The sequence below is a fragment of the Pseudophryne corroboree genome, chromosome 5, assembly GCF_028390025.1.
Source record: "Pseudophryne corroboree isolate aPseCor3 chromosome 5, aPseCor3.hap2, whole genome shotgun sequence".
In the NCBI taxonomy this organism is placed as follows: domain Eukaryota; kingdom Metazoa; phylum Chordata; class Amphibia; order Anura; family Myobatrachidae; genus Pseudophryne; species Pseudophryne corroboree.
Window position 1 is genome coordinate 563115701 of NC_086448.1, and position 16331 is coordinate 563132031.

The window sequence follows — 16331 nt, forward strand, 5'->3', positions numbered from 1 at the left end:
CAGCTTTATTCCGTCAACCTGGGTAGTAAGGACAGAGTGTATGGACGGGTCTATGTCCAGTTCCAGCGGGGAGTCGGGGGGAGATGATCCCGCACGATATGTATTCTGCGGCGGGGCTTTAGATTTGGGCGTGAATATAGAGGGAGTACTCGCAGCCGACGCTTTCTTGTTCTTGTTAGACATATTAACAGCTGGCACGAGTTGACTTAGGAACACAAAGTATGCACGGATCCACAAAAGGAATTAAAAAAAACACTGGGAATGGGGGCCACACGGGGGCAGCATCAGTCCATCATCAGTGAAGCCAGGGAGCAGGTTCTTTTCAAGCTTTGTAACCGTGCTTCCAATTCGTGGGGCTTGTGTAGCCCAGGCCGGGGACGGTGGGGATGCTATGAGGGCTTAGAAGCTCACCGCCAGGTTCGTAGGAGAGGTGTGGAATCTCTGCCTGCCAGGATGCGACCAGTCAGGGCAGTGCGCCCGCACCGCGGCGGATATTTATGAAGACCAGGAGAGTAGACCGGTGAGGGCTATGGATTAGCCCAGAGATCTCTTTTGTGGCTGTCTAGGCTGGCAGGGATCATAGAAGAGGGGGCAGCACTACTGATGGTCACCGCTGCTATCTCGACGCAGGCCGCAACCCGCACGGGCACCTAAGTTGTCCGCCGGCTCCGCAGCGAGCACCAGGCAGCAGTTGACAGGAACGGGCCGCACAGGGGTGGCTTTTAACGGTGTTAGGGGTTGCTCAGGCAGGGCAAAGCCAGGATATAGCTATAATGAGTTTAGTCCAGTACAGGAGGGTAAACAGCTGAGCTCCTTTCTCTGTGCAGCTTGTATACTGTGACTTGGCAGCCAAGATGGCCGCCGCTGCTGTGACAGGCTGAGGTGTGCGGATTTGTGTGTGGAGCCTGCGGGCTTTAGAGGGGTTTCCCCTTTATATTAAAGTACCTGAGGGTCCAGGGGAGGTCTCCAGGCAATCAGGGGGGCTCCAGGGGTGTCCGCAGGGCGCCGTCCGGGTCCCGCTACGGCCGCGCACCAGTCCGGAGCTTCCCGCCGGGCCGTCTTCAAACTCAAGGCCCCGGCTTCAGTGGGCGGCGTAGGCCTCACCGCCGTAGCAGCTTGCGGTGGTTCGTCGCCGCCCGGGGTCGCACAGCAAGGCACTCTCTGGCACAAATACAGCACTTGGGGGTGTTCAGGTCCAAGTGTGGTCACGGAGATGAAAGTTTAGTGGCTATATTCCCAGGAGCCCTGTTGCAGCACGTCTGCTCCGGGATATAGCCAGGCCACGCCCCCTGCTTATAACATTTTAATATTGTTCACTGTGTGAATATTAACATCGAGTCTCTCCTCATTCACAAACTGCCTTTTCCAACAAGCTGTGCCGCATCCCCCACCTTATCTGTGGCCCATACACCTTTTAACACTAATTTTCTGGAGATTCTTAACAACAGTACTAATTAAAAAGTGTGAACACAATTGTCCACAGTCACCGTACACCCGGATGGACTTCTGAAAATATCAATCACCTTTACGTTGCTTTGGTAGAGGGGACAATGTTTTGTATATGTGTGAGTGGTGTGCTACGCATGTGTATGCAATGTGTGTGTGGTGCGGTAAGTATATGTGTGCAATATGGAACCCCCTCCCAGTAAATGCCGCATTTGCACCTGGCACCCGCCGCAAATGCGTTTGCCTGGGGCTGGCTCTGTCTGAGGAAGATATGCATGCTGGTTCTCATTGTTCAGCATATACAAGTTTTAAAAGATTACAAAATACTAATGTTGTTTCAGACAGAGGGGTTTATTCAGAGTTGTTAGCAAACCAAAAAATGTAGCAGTTGGGCAGACCATGCTGCACTGCAGGTAGGGCAGATGTAGCATGTGCAGAGAGAGTTAGATTTGGGTGGGTTAGATTGTTTCTGTGCATGGTAAATACTGGCTGCTTTAATTATACACTACAATTTAGATATCAGTTTGAACACACCGCACCCAGATCTAATCTCTCTGTGCACCTGTTACATCTGCCCCACCTGCAGTTCACATGGTTTTGCCCATTAATGTGCTTTTTTGGTTTGCTAACAACTCTAAATAAAGCCCAGAAATAGGAAATTGGATACTATAATGCCAACTAATCATTTTATATTTTTTTCCCCAGCTTGCAAACATGATTTTGCCAGAGGATGAAAACTTTCTGTTACTTTTTCGTAGAGAGACCCCTTTGGATAACAGCGTGGAGTTCATGCGGGTACGTGGCACGGTTGCACTGACTGGTACAGGTTTATGCTCCTTGCTCATGCCATAATTAGAATAAAAAAAACATTATAACCTACATTGTAAATGTATTAACTGCCAATAATTCATTTAAAGACCCTAACTGACATTATACTGTATACCATGTAAGTCAGCAAGATGGATATTGTCATACTGCTGTTAATTACATATTTTGCAAGGTAAACGTTATGCTATAATGAGGTCAGTAATATAATATGTATCACAGGGGATGTAGTTACTATCCCGACGGTCAGGATCCCGATGGTCAGAGTACCGATGCCGGGATCCCGGCCACCGAGAATGCCGACAGCGGCTATTCCCACTTGTGGCGAGCGCAGAGACCCTGCAAGAGGCTTTCCGCTGCCGGATTTCATACCCAACTCTATGACAGGGTCCAGGTGTCAGTGAAGTCAGTGGCATTCATTATGTGGTGTATGATAAACTGAAGTTAATTACAGTGCATGGATTGCAAAGGGTATATTCTACATTAGAATCCATGTCTCACAATGGGGAGCATTTGAAGGTGTTTCAGACTCTAACAGTAAATATTTTGTACTTTAATATGTATTGCATTTGTGCTACTATTTCTTATATATAATGTGTTTCATCACTTTTTCATCTAGTATAATTGTTGCTGTCAGAATCACTGTTACTATACAGTATATCTATTTTTCCGAAATAGTGTTACATTAAAGAGTCACTTTTTTTCAGATTTGGCGGAAATACGATGAAGACAGCAGTGGGTTTATTTCGGCAGTGGAGCTCAGGGTAATTACTGAATTTGCCATTTATCACACTTCTCTCTCTGCCCAAAGATGGTCTTTCCAACCATCACTTGCATTGGTTAAGATCTATCTATCTACAGATGAGTCCTAGTTCATCCTACCAGCGACTACGGACATGTGGGGGCATTGTGTATGCACCTGCAATCCATAGAAATACATGGTGCGCATTGTCCCATGAACAAGTTGCATGCGGACACAGCGTGTGACCTGTTCCTGGGTAAGATGAATGTAGACACATCTGTATCCTCCTACATCAGTATGCCACGCAGCAGGAGATACCTGACATGAATGAGCTGACAGGTTCTGTTAACTCCGTTAACATTGGGCATCTTTTTTTTTCTATTACCAAAAATGCATCTTATTCGCATCGCTATGCTGCTTATTGTGGTTCTGCCATAGACTTAAAATCCATGCATGCACCATTGACCAGGGAGCTAGTTTGAGGATGGAGTCTACTATGGGCACAGTGGTGGGCAATGGCAGTGAACTGCCATGATCTGTACCAGCAGGGAAGCTGTTAAAACCAGGGAGTCTATTTAGTAAGCAAAAAGTCATTTACATCAAATGGAAACTAAAGTTTCTGCATAATTTAAGTATCACAGCTATGTAGAAAAGAGATAACGGAGAAGATAACGCAAATATCTTCTCTGTTAATGCCTCCTGGACTCCTACAACATCACATTGCAGAATGCAAGTCGTTGCTTTCGACAACGCTTAAAATACTCAAAGGCTTGTATAAGTTTGAGAGGCTGTAAGCACTGTGTTTTTTATTTTAACAATACTGGTTACAGGTGGTTTTCTGTTGATATTTTGTGAGTGGTTATTTGAGTTGTATATCAAAGTTGGTAGCAAATTAGATGGTCTGATGGCAGACTTTGTTACCTTTTATTAAGGCTGCATGAGGAGTCAGCTTCCTCTTTCCAATTTGTGATCCCTCCCACCCACCTGACATGTTTGGTTAGCTTGCATTATCTTTATTGATGGAATGTGATTTTTCTTCCAACAGGAGACTGGCAGAAAGCAGTGCTCCTTGGTTGCTCCTTAGGGGAGGACCAGGTCTCCGTCTTAGAGAGGGACAAGCACTGTGCTAGATAAGGGAAGGTGGTACTGCATACCTCCCATCTTTAAAGTCTGGAGCCAGCCACGGGACAGTTCTGCACGGCAAAGCCGCTCCTGTCCAATAAGGGGCATAGCCTCTATAAAAGGGGGCCTGCCACGTCTACCATTATTGTCACAGTGCTGGCATGCCCCGAATCCCTCTTGTCACCTGTGAAGAAACACTGTGCGCATGTGCACAGCATCTATTTAACGCTGCTCTACTAAGAGCAGAGTGACAGGAGACCCCCCAACTGCCCTCCCTCAACTGCGGGACACTGCGGCCCACGGGTGGGACAGTCTCAAAAAACGGGACTGTCCTGTGAAAATCGGAACAGTTGTGAGGTATGGTACTAGTTATCCCAGGCAGTGGAAACTCTGTCTCCACTTGTACCCCTTTAACACTGAAATTACCGGGTGAAGCAGTTCTACCTGGTAATTTCACAAAAAACACGGGTCCTTTTTCTGTGTGAAAAGATCAACAAGTTCAAGTTTCAACAAGCTGAAATTCCTGGGACATTGACCCAGGAATTTACCAGGACTGGAGACACATGAATTTTTGACTTGGGTTGTCCCTTCCACACAGACAAAATACCCTTGTTGATCCGCAAATTACTTGACCCAGTTATTTGCTTCTCTGTGTGGTTTTTTTTTATTATGGGCTAGGCCACGGTAGCACTGCTTTTTTGCCACCATGCTTAATTCAACAATTACAAATAGATTTAAAAAATTTAGCAGTGATCTCTTTTTCCAATCTGCTGTATGCAGTTGTCTGGCGGCAGCCATTTTAGAAGGGCCATTTAGCAGATTGACATGTGGATGGCTAGTCCACATAGGAATCTGCACTTAAACAGTGGCGGGGCCTCCTATCCTCCGCAGTTGCTGCGGGGTCTGTAGTTATGCCACTGTGACCACACTTTGCCTTCAAAACAGCATCAGTTCTTCTAGGTACAAATGCACATAGTTTTTAAAGGAATTCTGCATGGAGGTTCTTCCAAACATCTTTGAGAGCTAACCATAGATCTGTGGATGTAGACTTGCTCAAATCCTTCTGTCGCTTCCAGGACTCCTTCTTTACACTAAAAAAAGTTCTTAATGATATTGGCTGTATGTTTGGGGCCTTGTCCTGCTGCAGAATAAAGTATCAGCATTGAAGCACAAAGAAACGGGCAACGTTGAGGATCGTAGATACAGTGGTCAACCAAGGAAACTTAGCTCATCAGATGAAAGACACATCATGCTTACTTCCCTTCGAAATCGGAAGATGTCCAGCAGTGCTATCTGTGATGTTAGTGTATTAGAATGCTTAATATTTGTAGACACTCTCTTACTAACATGTGTAAGCTGAATCTTCAGTGATGGCCCCTAGGACCAGGGGAATGCTGGGAAGTGGGTGGTCCACTGTGCAGTGTGTCTGGAGTTGGTGATGGAATAAAAAGCACAGCAGTGAACTCACATGTCTCTGTGTCCTGATGACTGGATTTACAAACATATGAACAAAACATGGTGTTGAATAAGTTTAACTTGGACTGCTAGTGCTCTCAGAGTGTGAAACAATCCTGCAGAAGTCTGTAAGGCTGTGATACTCAGTGTCTGCAAAACCTGCCGTGTGCTCCTCTCTTCATACAGTGAGTAACCATGGATAAACTGGCTCCTCCAACCGGCATGCTGATGACTGGTAACTTGTCTGAAAACTGGAAAAGATTTAAGCAAAGGTTTAATATATATCTAATATTTAATATATATCTTGCTGCATGTGGAGCTGATACAGAGGCTGACAAAAGGAAGGCATCCATTTTCCTCCATGTGATAGGAGAGGATGTGCTGGACATTTATAATAGTTTTTAGTTTGCTGAGGGGCAGAATATGGTGCTATCTTCTATAATGCAAAAGTTTGAAGATTACTATGTGCCAAGGAAAAATGTGACATATGAAAGATATAAGTTTTTCACATGTGATCAGAAGTCTGTAGATGGATTTGATCAGTATGTTACAGAGCTGCAATCACCCAGTAAAACCTGAGTTTGGTGATTTAAAGGATTCACTGATTAGAGATTGTATTGTCTGTGGAATAGCTGATAATGGACTCAGAGAGAGACTGCTGAGAGAGCAAGACCTAACACTAGACAAGGCAGTGACTATGTGTAGATCTGCAGAAATAACTAGATTTCAAGCCAAAAAGTTACACAAGGAAGTTGATGCTGCTTTCCATGTAGTGCAGAACACAGAGCTAAGCAAACCTCCATTCTCAAGAATGAAGCAGTCTAAGTCACAGTCTAATAAGGAAATGTGTAGTAGATGTGGAAATGCTCACAATCCTAAAATGTGCCCGGCTTATGGTAAAACCTGCATGAAATGTGGTAGACTTAATCACTTTGCCAAATGCTGTAAAATTAAAAGTGAAACAACCAATGTGCATGCTATTAAACAAACAGAGTAATTATTTGTGGATTGCATTGAACTTTGCAGTGCAGATAAGAAAGAATGGATTGTCCCTTTAACTGTGAACGAGATTGTCATTCCCTTTAAGCTTGATACTGGCGCGCAGGTGAATTTAATATCATTTCAAGACTATAAGACTTTTAGAGTAAAACCTAAAATTCATCCAGCAAAAGTGAAAGTTACAGGGTACACTGGGGAGGAAATTCCTGTGAAAGGTACATGCTTAGTGACACTGAAATATAAGGGACAACAGTTTAAAACATCTCTACTGATTGTGGATAAAAATGTGCAACCGATTCTAGGATTAAGTTCCTGTGAGAAACTAAACTTGCTAAAGAAAGTTTTTATGGTGACCTCACAAGAAGAAAATCACTGCAAATCGATGTTTACAGAATACAGAGACTTGTTTGAAGGTCTAGGTTGTTTGCCTGGAGGGCATACAATAAATATAGACACACAAGTTTCTTCAGTGATACACCCCTGTAGAAAAGTGCCGTTTGCGCTGAGAGAAAAACTGAAACAAGAGTTAAATCGCATGGAAGCCTTGGGTGTGATACAGAAAGTTGATGAGCCTACTGAATGGGTAAGCTCCTTAGTAATTGTTGAAAAGAAAAATGGACAACTCAGAATATGTCTAGACCCCAGAGATTTAAACAAAGCTATTAAACGAGAACATTTCAAACTACCAACCAGAGATGAAATCATGTCGCAATTTGCGGGAGCAAAATGGTTCAGTAAATTGGATGCATCTTCAGGATTCTGGCAAATGAAGCTAGATGAGGCCAGCTCAAAGCTTTGTACATTTAATACACCAGAAGGTTGATACAGATTTCTTCGACTACCATATGGAATATTGTCTGCTCCAGAAGTATATCACAAAAAGATACACATGATTTTTTAACATATTCCAGGTGTTGAAACAATGATGGATGACATTATTGTCTGGGGATCTACAAAGGAAGAACATGATTCTAGATTGAGACAAGTAATGGAACTTGTCAAGAAAGTGAATCTAAAGCTAAACAAGGACAAATGTGAATTTGGCGTGAATACACTTACCTTTATGGGCGACATGGTCTCGGATCAAGGTTTAAAACCAGACCCAAGGAAAATATCAGCCATAGTGAACATGGAACGTCCTAACAACAAAGACGACGTCAGAAGATTCCTAGGAATGATTACTTACTTAGGAAAGTTTATTTCTCAACTCTCTAAACGAACAGCCTCTCTTAGATGGTTGTTGGACAAAGATAATGAGTGGAAGTGGTCACATGAACAAGAAGAAAGTTGGCAAACAGATCATTACAGAGCTACCAGTGCTAACAATCTTTGAGTGCAAGAAACGAAATTACCAAGGTAATTTGTCCGGCGCTGTCAAGAAGATATGCTTGACCTTTAAGCTGCTGTTTAAAGGGATAGTTAGTCCCTGGATGAACAATAGAATAAGAGTATATACAGCGCTGTATATACTCTTATTCTATCTAACAATCTTTGATCCTGTGAAAAGAATAAGAATTTCAGCAGATGCTTCGCAATTTGGCCTAGGCTCAGTGCTGTTACAAGAACATGAGGATACATGGCAACCAGTAATCTATGCATCAAGAGCACTGACAAGTGCTGAAACAAGGTATGCTCAGATAGAAAAAGAACTTCTAGCGATCACATATGCATGTGAGCGATTTCATCAGTTTGTGTATGGTCAAACATTTACAGTGGAAACTGACCACAAGCCATTGGTAGCTATCATGACTAAATCATTACATGACTGTCCCATGAGAATTCAACAAATGCTTATCAGACTACAGAAATATGATGTACACTTGCTGTACTGTCCCGGCAAATACATGTACATTGCTGATACACTTTCTCGTGCTGTGGACAAAAGTGAAGGTTCCAAAAGTCTGATAGATGAAGAGATAGAAGCCTATGTTAATTTGATCGTAGCTTCTCTACCAGTGTCTCTTGCAAGACAAGAACAGATTAGGAAAGAAACTGAGACAGATGACACAATGAAAGTGTTGAAAGATATCAATCTGAAAGGTTGGACAGCAGAAAAACATGCGTGCCCGCTGTCTATTCATGATTATTGGATGTACCGCAGTGACCTTACAGTTGTCGATGGTATTATTTACAAAGGCAATAGGTTTGTCATACCTGTACGACTAAGAAAAACTATGCTGTGCAAGATACATGAAGGCCACATAGGAGAAGAAAAATGTAAGCGGAGAGCGCGTGAAGTTATGTATTGGCCAAGAATGAACCAAGACATAGCACAGACTACAGCTACATGTGAATTATGTCTTACGTATAGACCAAAACAACAAGTCGAGCCACTGAGTCCTCACGCAGTGCCAGAGAGACCGTACCAGAAAGTTGGCGCAGATTTGTTTGATTGTAATGGGAAAATGTACATTGTTGTGACTGATTATTACTCTAACTACCCTGAGGTGAAGACACTACATACAACTACTAGTAAAGCCGTAATCAATTGCATGAAGTCAATCTTTGCAAGGCATGGTGTTCCTATGGAAGTGTTCACTGACAATGGTCCTCAGTTTTCCAGTGCTGAATTTAGACAATTTGCTGATGACTGGGAATTTGTTCATACTACGTCAAGTCCCCACTATCCACGCTCAAATGGGTTGGTGGAAAGTTCAGTGAAAACTGTAAAGAGTCTCATGAAAAAAGCTCAAGAAGGTAAAGAAGATTTCTACAAAAGTCTTTTAATCTACCGCAGTACACCTTTACAGAATGGACTTTCTCCTGCACAAATGCTGATGGGAAGGAGGATTAGAGCAAATCTCCCGATACATGATGAACTGCTTAATACACATAACTCAGCATTGGTCAGACTGAGTAAGGAACGTCAACAGGCGAAACAGAAACTGTTCCATGACAGACGAACAAAACGCTTATCTGATCTAAAATCGGGTGACCAAGTCCGTCTCAAAGATCACGAGAAAGGTATTTGGGTGCAGAAAGGTATTGTGCAAGCACAAGTAGCACCAAGATCTTATACTATATGTACAGAGCATGGAACGGAAGTAAGAAGAAATCGGGTGGATTTAAGATCTCAACCTAACCATAATGAAGACAACATGACTGAAGAATACCCTTCATCTGACATGTATGATGATCCTCATAATGGTGAACAACCCACGATTCTAGAAAGGTCCAACATGGTCGATGAAACACAGACTGTGTATGAAAGACCCAAAAGGGAAATACGCAGACCTGAGAGACTCATTGAAACGTGTTAGATGATGTTCTTAATATGACGTTGTTAATTGTTGCATTGAAGCGTACAGGGCTTATCTTTAAAGAAAATAGGATGTGGTGTTAGTGTATTAGAATGCTTAATATTTGTAGACACTCCCTTACTAACATGTGTAAGCCTGAATCTTCAGTGTTGGCCCCTAGGACCAGGGGAATGCTGGGAAGTGGGTGGTCCAGTGTGCAGTGTGCCTGGAGTTGGTGATGGAATAAAAAGCACAGCAGTGAACTCACATGTCTCTGTGTCCTGATGACTGGATTTACAAACATATGAACAAAACACTATCAGCTCAGAACTGGCAGAAACCAGTGGGACACAGGTACACCCATCTACTGTTTGGAGAAGTCTGAACAGAAGTGGTCATCAAGGAGGAAATGCGACCAAAAAGCCATACCTTTGACATGGAAACAAGGTCAAGCAACTCAACTATGCACAAAAACATAGGAACTGGGGTGCAGAAAAATGACTGCAGGTGCGCTGGACCTATAAGTCAAAATTAAAATTATTTGGCTGTAACAGAAGGCAGTTTGTTCACCAGAGGGCTGGAGAGTGGTACAATAATTAGTGTTTGCAGGCAGCAGTCAAGGGATGCAGTTAAAATACTATCTGTTGGGATCCCGGCGTTCAGGAGGCCGATGCAGGAACCCCGTAACAGCCGGTGAAATACCGCCAGCTGGGATCCCAACAACCGCACGTTATTCTCGGTTGGTGGGTCCACGAGTGGGAACATAACCTGTGGTGAGTGAGCCCGCGAAGCCCAAGGGGATTTGCTTCCTTGCTGCTGGGATTCCACAGATGGGATGCTGCTGTCAGTATACTGACAGCCGGCATCCCGTCTGCCGGTAACACCTACCAATCCAGCAGTGAAGCATGGTGGAGGTTCCTTGCAAGTTTGAGGCTGCATTTCAGCAAATGGAGTTGGGAATTTGGTCAGAATTAATGGTGTCCTCAATGCTGGGAAATACAGGCAGGTACTTATCCATCATGCAAGATCATCAGTGAGGCATCTGATTGGCTCCAGATTTATTTTACAGCAGGACAATGACCCCAAACATACAGCCAATGTCATTAGAAACTATCTTAAGCGTAAAGAAGAACAAGGAGTCCTGGAAGTGATGATATGGCCCCAATATTGCTCTGATCTCAATATCATTGAATGTGTTTGGGATTACATGAAGAAAAAGAAAGAGGAAAAGAATGTCAATTTGTTGGCGCACATAAAATAATTAAAATATAACCTTTATTGTAATAATTAAAAGGTGTCCAACCACGAAATAAAGACAATACAATACGACAAACATACAAATATCATATACAGTGAATGAAGTGCTAATAAAGTTTAAAGGATTACATGAAGAGACAGAATGAATTGAGCAATCCTGCATCCACAGAAGATCTGTGGTTAGTTCTCCAAGATGTTTAGAACAACCTCCCTGCTAAGTTCCTTCAAAAACTGGGGGTCATTCCGAGTTGATCGTAGCTGTGCTAAGTTTAGCACAGCTACGATCGTTAACTCAGACATGCGGGGGGACGGCCAGCACAGGGCTAGTCCATCCCGCATGTCAGTGCCGGCTCCCCCGCACAAATACAAAAGCATCTTTACAGAGGCGATGCCTTTGTATTTGAGGAGTAACTCCCGGCCAGCGCAGCTCCTGCGGCTGGCCGGGAGTTGCTCGTCGCTCCCGCTGGCTGCAGCGGCTGCGTGACGCATCACGCAGCTGCTGCGGCCCGCCCCCCCAACGGTCCAGCCACGCCTGCTTTGGCCGGACCGCTCCCCCTAAACGGCGGCATAATGCCGCCATTCAGCCCCCTCCCGCCTCTGTCTAAGAGGCGATCGCTAGGTAACGAAAGCTGCATTGCGCCGGCGCACTGCGGCACCGGTGCATGCGCAGTTCCGACCTGAACGCTGCGACAAAGTGCAGCGAGCGATCGGGTCGGAATGACCCCCAGTGTGCACAAGTGTACCTGGAAGAATTGATGCTGTTCTGAAGGCAAAGAGTGGTCACACCAATATTTACTTAATTTAGATTTCTCTTCTGTTCACTCAGTTTGCTAATTGATAAAAATAAACTGTTAACACTTCTGTTTTTTAAAGCATTCTCACTTTGCAGCATTTTTTCCACACCTGCCTAAAACTTTTGCACAGTACTGTTTTATATATATATATATATATATATATTTATATATTTATACCTCACCGCAGATCAGGCCTGAGGTGTGTGGTCGTTGGGACATAGTGCATGGTCATGTGATCTAATGTGTCCAATGATGTTGGTGAATTTTTTTCTCAATATACCACACAATTTTACATATAATTCACAAAATTTACGGACCGGTAGCCAATCAAGAGTGGCCGTGACAGATGCTCCTGATTGGCAGCCAGTCTGCGAGCTCCAATTGTCTCATGGTCGGCATCAGGTTTGAAGTGCCACAGTGCCCAGAGCTGTCTTTCCAAGTTCGCGGCTGCCTGCCGGTGCATCAGCTACATCTAGCTGGTGTCATGAAGCTAAGTCTCACAGCTGCCAGTCTGGCTTTCTTCTCTATCCAGGCCCGGGACATCAGTCCCGACAGTCGCCCCTTGATGGTAGCCCTGGACACTGACTAGCAGCCGGATGATAACTAGGGCTGGTGGGGCATAGCTAGTGTTAGGGAGCTATCTCATGTGTACAAAAGTGCTTTTATAACATTTGTGATGAGTAAAGAAGCCATCTGAATAAGTCAACCGGTATGAAGAGTCATTCATTTGTAAGCAGATTCTTACAAAGTGGTGTCATTCGTAGGATGCTTCTGCCAGCCGCGTTCTGCAAGGCAGAGATCAGGTACTGCCTTACGTAGCCACTGAGTGTGTTAACCATCCCGTAAAATCAGTTTATTTGCACATATGGAAAAGTTTTGCAAAGAGCAAATGTGTAAAGTCTATGCTGTGTCCTTGAAGAGACATGAGTGTTTACACAGTGTGAATATTTACAAACAAAAGCTACTGTTTTTGAATTTGTTGCAGCAGAGATAGGGTTATTTTAAAAAAAAGGTGGTGGGGGGGGTTCCCTTTCCTCTCTCTCTCTCTCTTTGCCTTTGTTAAATCTCGGTATTGTGCAGTTACCTGTGCACAAGACAGTTAAGCTGAAGTCTTTTTGTGTGTAAATCCAGTTTAAGAGGATTTTATTGTTGTTTGTTATTACTCTCTATGAGGTAATATGCAGCAGCCACTGGCAGCTAAGACTCTACAAGTGTCAGGAATGTGCTTGTTAGTGTATGTTAACTGAGTCCCAATTCTGCTGTCCTATTGCCTCAGATAGCAAGATGGAGGAAATCCTCTGGGCCTTAACTAATGTGCGCAGCAGGCTCAACAAGCCTAAATGCTAGCCGTCGCTGATACCCAGGGAGCAACAAATTGTTGTGGGCAGAGCTCAGATCGGCCTGGGTGAACATTGGCCTGCCGTGATGCAGAAAATGACACCCTCAGATGCTGCTGAGGTCTTCCTGTTGTACTTTAAGATGATGACAAATCAGCTAAATGGCCAATAGAGAAGTGGGTGGCAAAATTGGTTCCTTACATGATGGGCAAAGACCAAGCATCGAATAATCAGCAGCTAAAAGCCATGATTCTGGCATGGATAGGAGTGACAGGACCTGGGTCCACAACGTGTGCTCAGCTGGCCTACATGGCGAAGTTAACAAAGCTGGTTAGAGCCCGACCAAAATCTGCCAGTTAGAATCTTGGAAATTCTTGCAATCGACCATTGAGTGTAAACCTAAACTGAGAGCTGCAAAGATGGGTTCTGCAGAGCGATCCGCAGTCATTTGAAGAACTTGTGATAGTCACTGATCGATGTTACACCCTGGGATATATATGGCCCAGACAGCAAAGAAGGTTGTCAGGCCATAACCAGCAGAAGATCTTGGCGCAGACTGCAGGATGATTTGAGTATGGCAAACCAGGGCACTTTTGGAGGAATTGTCCAAATTCACAAGAACCGATGGATTGTTTGGTGGCGCCTAGGTCCCGTGTTCCCTGTTTCTTGACCTCATTCAGGGGTAGCCAAATGCTGATTCGATAAAGACTATGTGGCAAATGTCTCGCCTGAGGATTGGGTCTGGCTGGGTAAGGCGTGGGGGCTGGAGCAGGTTTGGAGGGAAAATGGAGGAAGCTGGGTAGTCTGATCCAGCACTTGCTTATGGAGCAGTGATGACTGGAAGAAGGAGCTAGAAAAACAATATGATAGGATGTTCAGAGTAATGAAGGTGTTAATTAGTGATAGTTAGCCTGAAGGTGTGGACAGGAGTAATAGAATTAGAATAAACCTTATTCTACTGGAACAGAGTTCACGAGGGGTGATAATAGTAGCAGCAAATGAATTAGGCTGACTTGTTTAGAGTTGAAGGTAACTGGTACTGGCTTGGAAACTGAACTGGAGTCAGAGACAGTTGAAACCAGCTGAGCAACAGGACTGAAGTTGGCGATAACTGAAACCAGCTTGGCAACTGGATTGGAGTTGGAGATAACTGGATCCGGCTTGGCAACAGGTCTGGAGTTGGTGATAACTGGGACCAGTTTGGCAAATGTACTGAAGCTGAAAATAACTGGTACTGGCTTGGTGACCAGACTGGAACCCGGTAGATGGGCGGACTAAAATAGGTAAGGTGACCGGACTGGAACCGGATAGGTGAAGTGGAACTGGATAGGTGACCAGACTGGAACTGGATAGATGAATAGAACAGTACCTAAAAGGTAACCAACGCAGGTGTGTATGGACCATTGCTGGGGTGGCTCACGATAACTACGTGATGTCACACGCAGCCGCTGCGTCCAAAAACATGGCGGGTAGCCGCCTGCCTCCACAGCTAGGCTGCATAGGCAGGGAGCTACTCACTAGGTGCAAAAGCATTGCCGCTGTGCGATGCTTTCACACCTCTGTGGGGGAGGGGGAGGAGGTCCTGGCATGCGGGGCGGACTAACCCTGTGCTGGGCGTACCCTCGCATGTCAGAGATTTTGATCGTAGATGTGCGTTTTTTTTCGCACATCCATGATCAGCTCTGAATTTAAACCTAAGTCAACCAGTGTGAAGAGTCATTCATTTGTAAGCAGATCCTTACTATATACATTAAATATATAATATAGGGATGTATGTACATATATATTTATATATATATATATATATATATATATATATGTACACATATGACTTACAATCTGAAAAAAAAAACACTGTGGGGGCAAGACACCTCTAGCACCCCTAGGGGTGGGGGTGGGAAGGGGGTGACATGTAAAAATCCATAGTTATTGGGGTCGCTGAGATGAATAGTGACACTCTCGATGCCGTTTCAGTTCAAGTTCAGCCCCCATCAGCATGGGGGGTGAAAAGGGATAGTGAACTCAAACTTGAAGATGGGAACAATGAAAATAGTCTTATTGCATTAAGATTTCCATGCGGGTGAAGCCGCAGTGTAAAGGGTACCAACAGCTCTCACCCAATGACCTTAAGTGTTGTGCAAAAATCTTTACCTTTTTACCTCAAAGGAGGAGCCCTAAGGAGAGTGAGAAGCTAAGCAAAGAGACCTAGAGCCCTTTGAAATAGAGTCAGCCTGCAACCCTTACATATTTAACATACAGCGGCCGGAGCTTGCCCTCGCGACCCAGCATTTACAGCACTCAGCAGTGCAGCATCAGAGGCGGGACGGGCAGAGAAGGAGGCGGATTATTCTCAGCACAGCATTTTGACAGCATCAATCCGGGGAAGCCCAGAGGTGCGGCCTGACAAAGATGCCATTATTCTTTAAATTCCGTAGCGAAGCACGGGTATTCAGCTAGTGTGTGTATAGTGTGTATATATATATATATATATATATATATATATATACACTGCTCAAAAAAATAAAGGGAACACTAAAATAACACATCCTAGATCTGAATGAATGAAATATTCTTATTAAATACTTTACATAGTTGAATGTGCTGACAACAAAATCACACAAAAATTATCAATGGAAATCAAATTTATTAACCCATGGAGGTCTGGATTTGGAGTCACACTCAAAATTAAAGTGGAAAAACACACTACAGGCTGATCCAACTTTGATGTAATGTCCTTAAAACAAGTCAAAATGAGGCTCAGTAGTGTGTGTGGCCTCCACGTGCCTGTATGACCTCCCTACAACACCTGGGCATGCTCCTGATGAGGTGGCGGATGGTCTCCTGAGGGATCTCCTCCCAGACCTGGACTAAAGCATCCGCCAACTCCTGGACAGTCTGTGGTGCAACATGGCGTTGGTGGATGGAGCGAGACATGATGTCCCAGATGTGCTCAATTGGATTCAGGTCTGGGGAACGGGCGGGCCAGTCCATAGCATCAATGCCTTCGCCTTGCAGGAACTGCTGACACACTCCAGCCACATGAGGTCTAGCATTGTCTTGCATTAGGAGGAACCCAGGGCCAACAGCACCAGCATATGGTCTCACAAGGGGTCTG

At 44.4% G+C, this 16331-nt stretch overlaps 1 protein-coding gene across 1 annotated transcript in view; it reads left to right on the plus strand.

Moving 5' to 3' along the window:
* SCGN (secretagogin, EF-hand calcium binding protein) overlaps positions 1-16331 on the plus strand; it is a 200683-nt gene that overhangs the window by 104093 nt on the left and 80259 nt on the right. Inside the window, exons 4-5 of the mRNA XM_063924967.1 lie at positions 2152-2241; positions 2979-3035. Coding sequence (XP_063781037.1) covers positions 2152-2241; positions 2979-3035 — 147 coding nt within the window. The remainder of the gene's footprint in view (positions 1-2151; positions 2242-2978; positions 3036-16331) is intronic.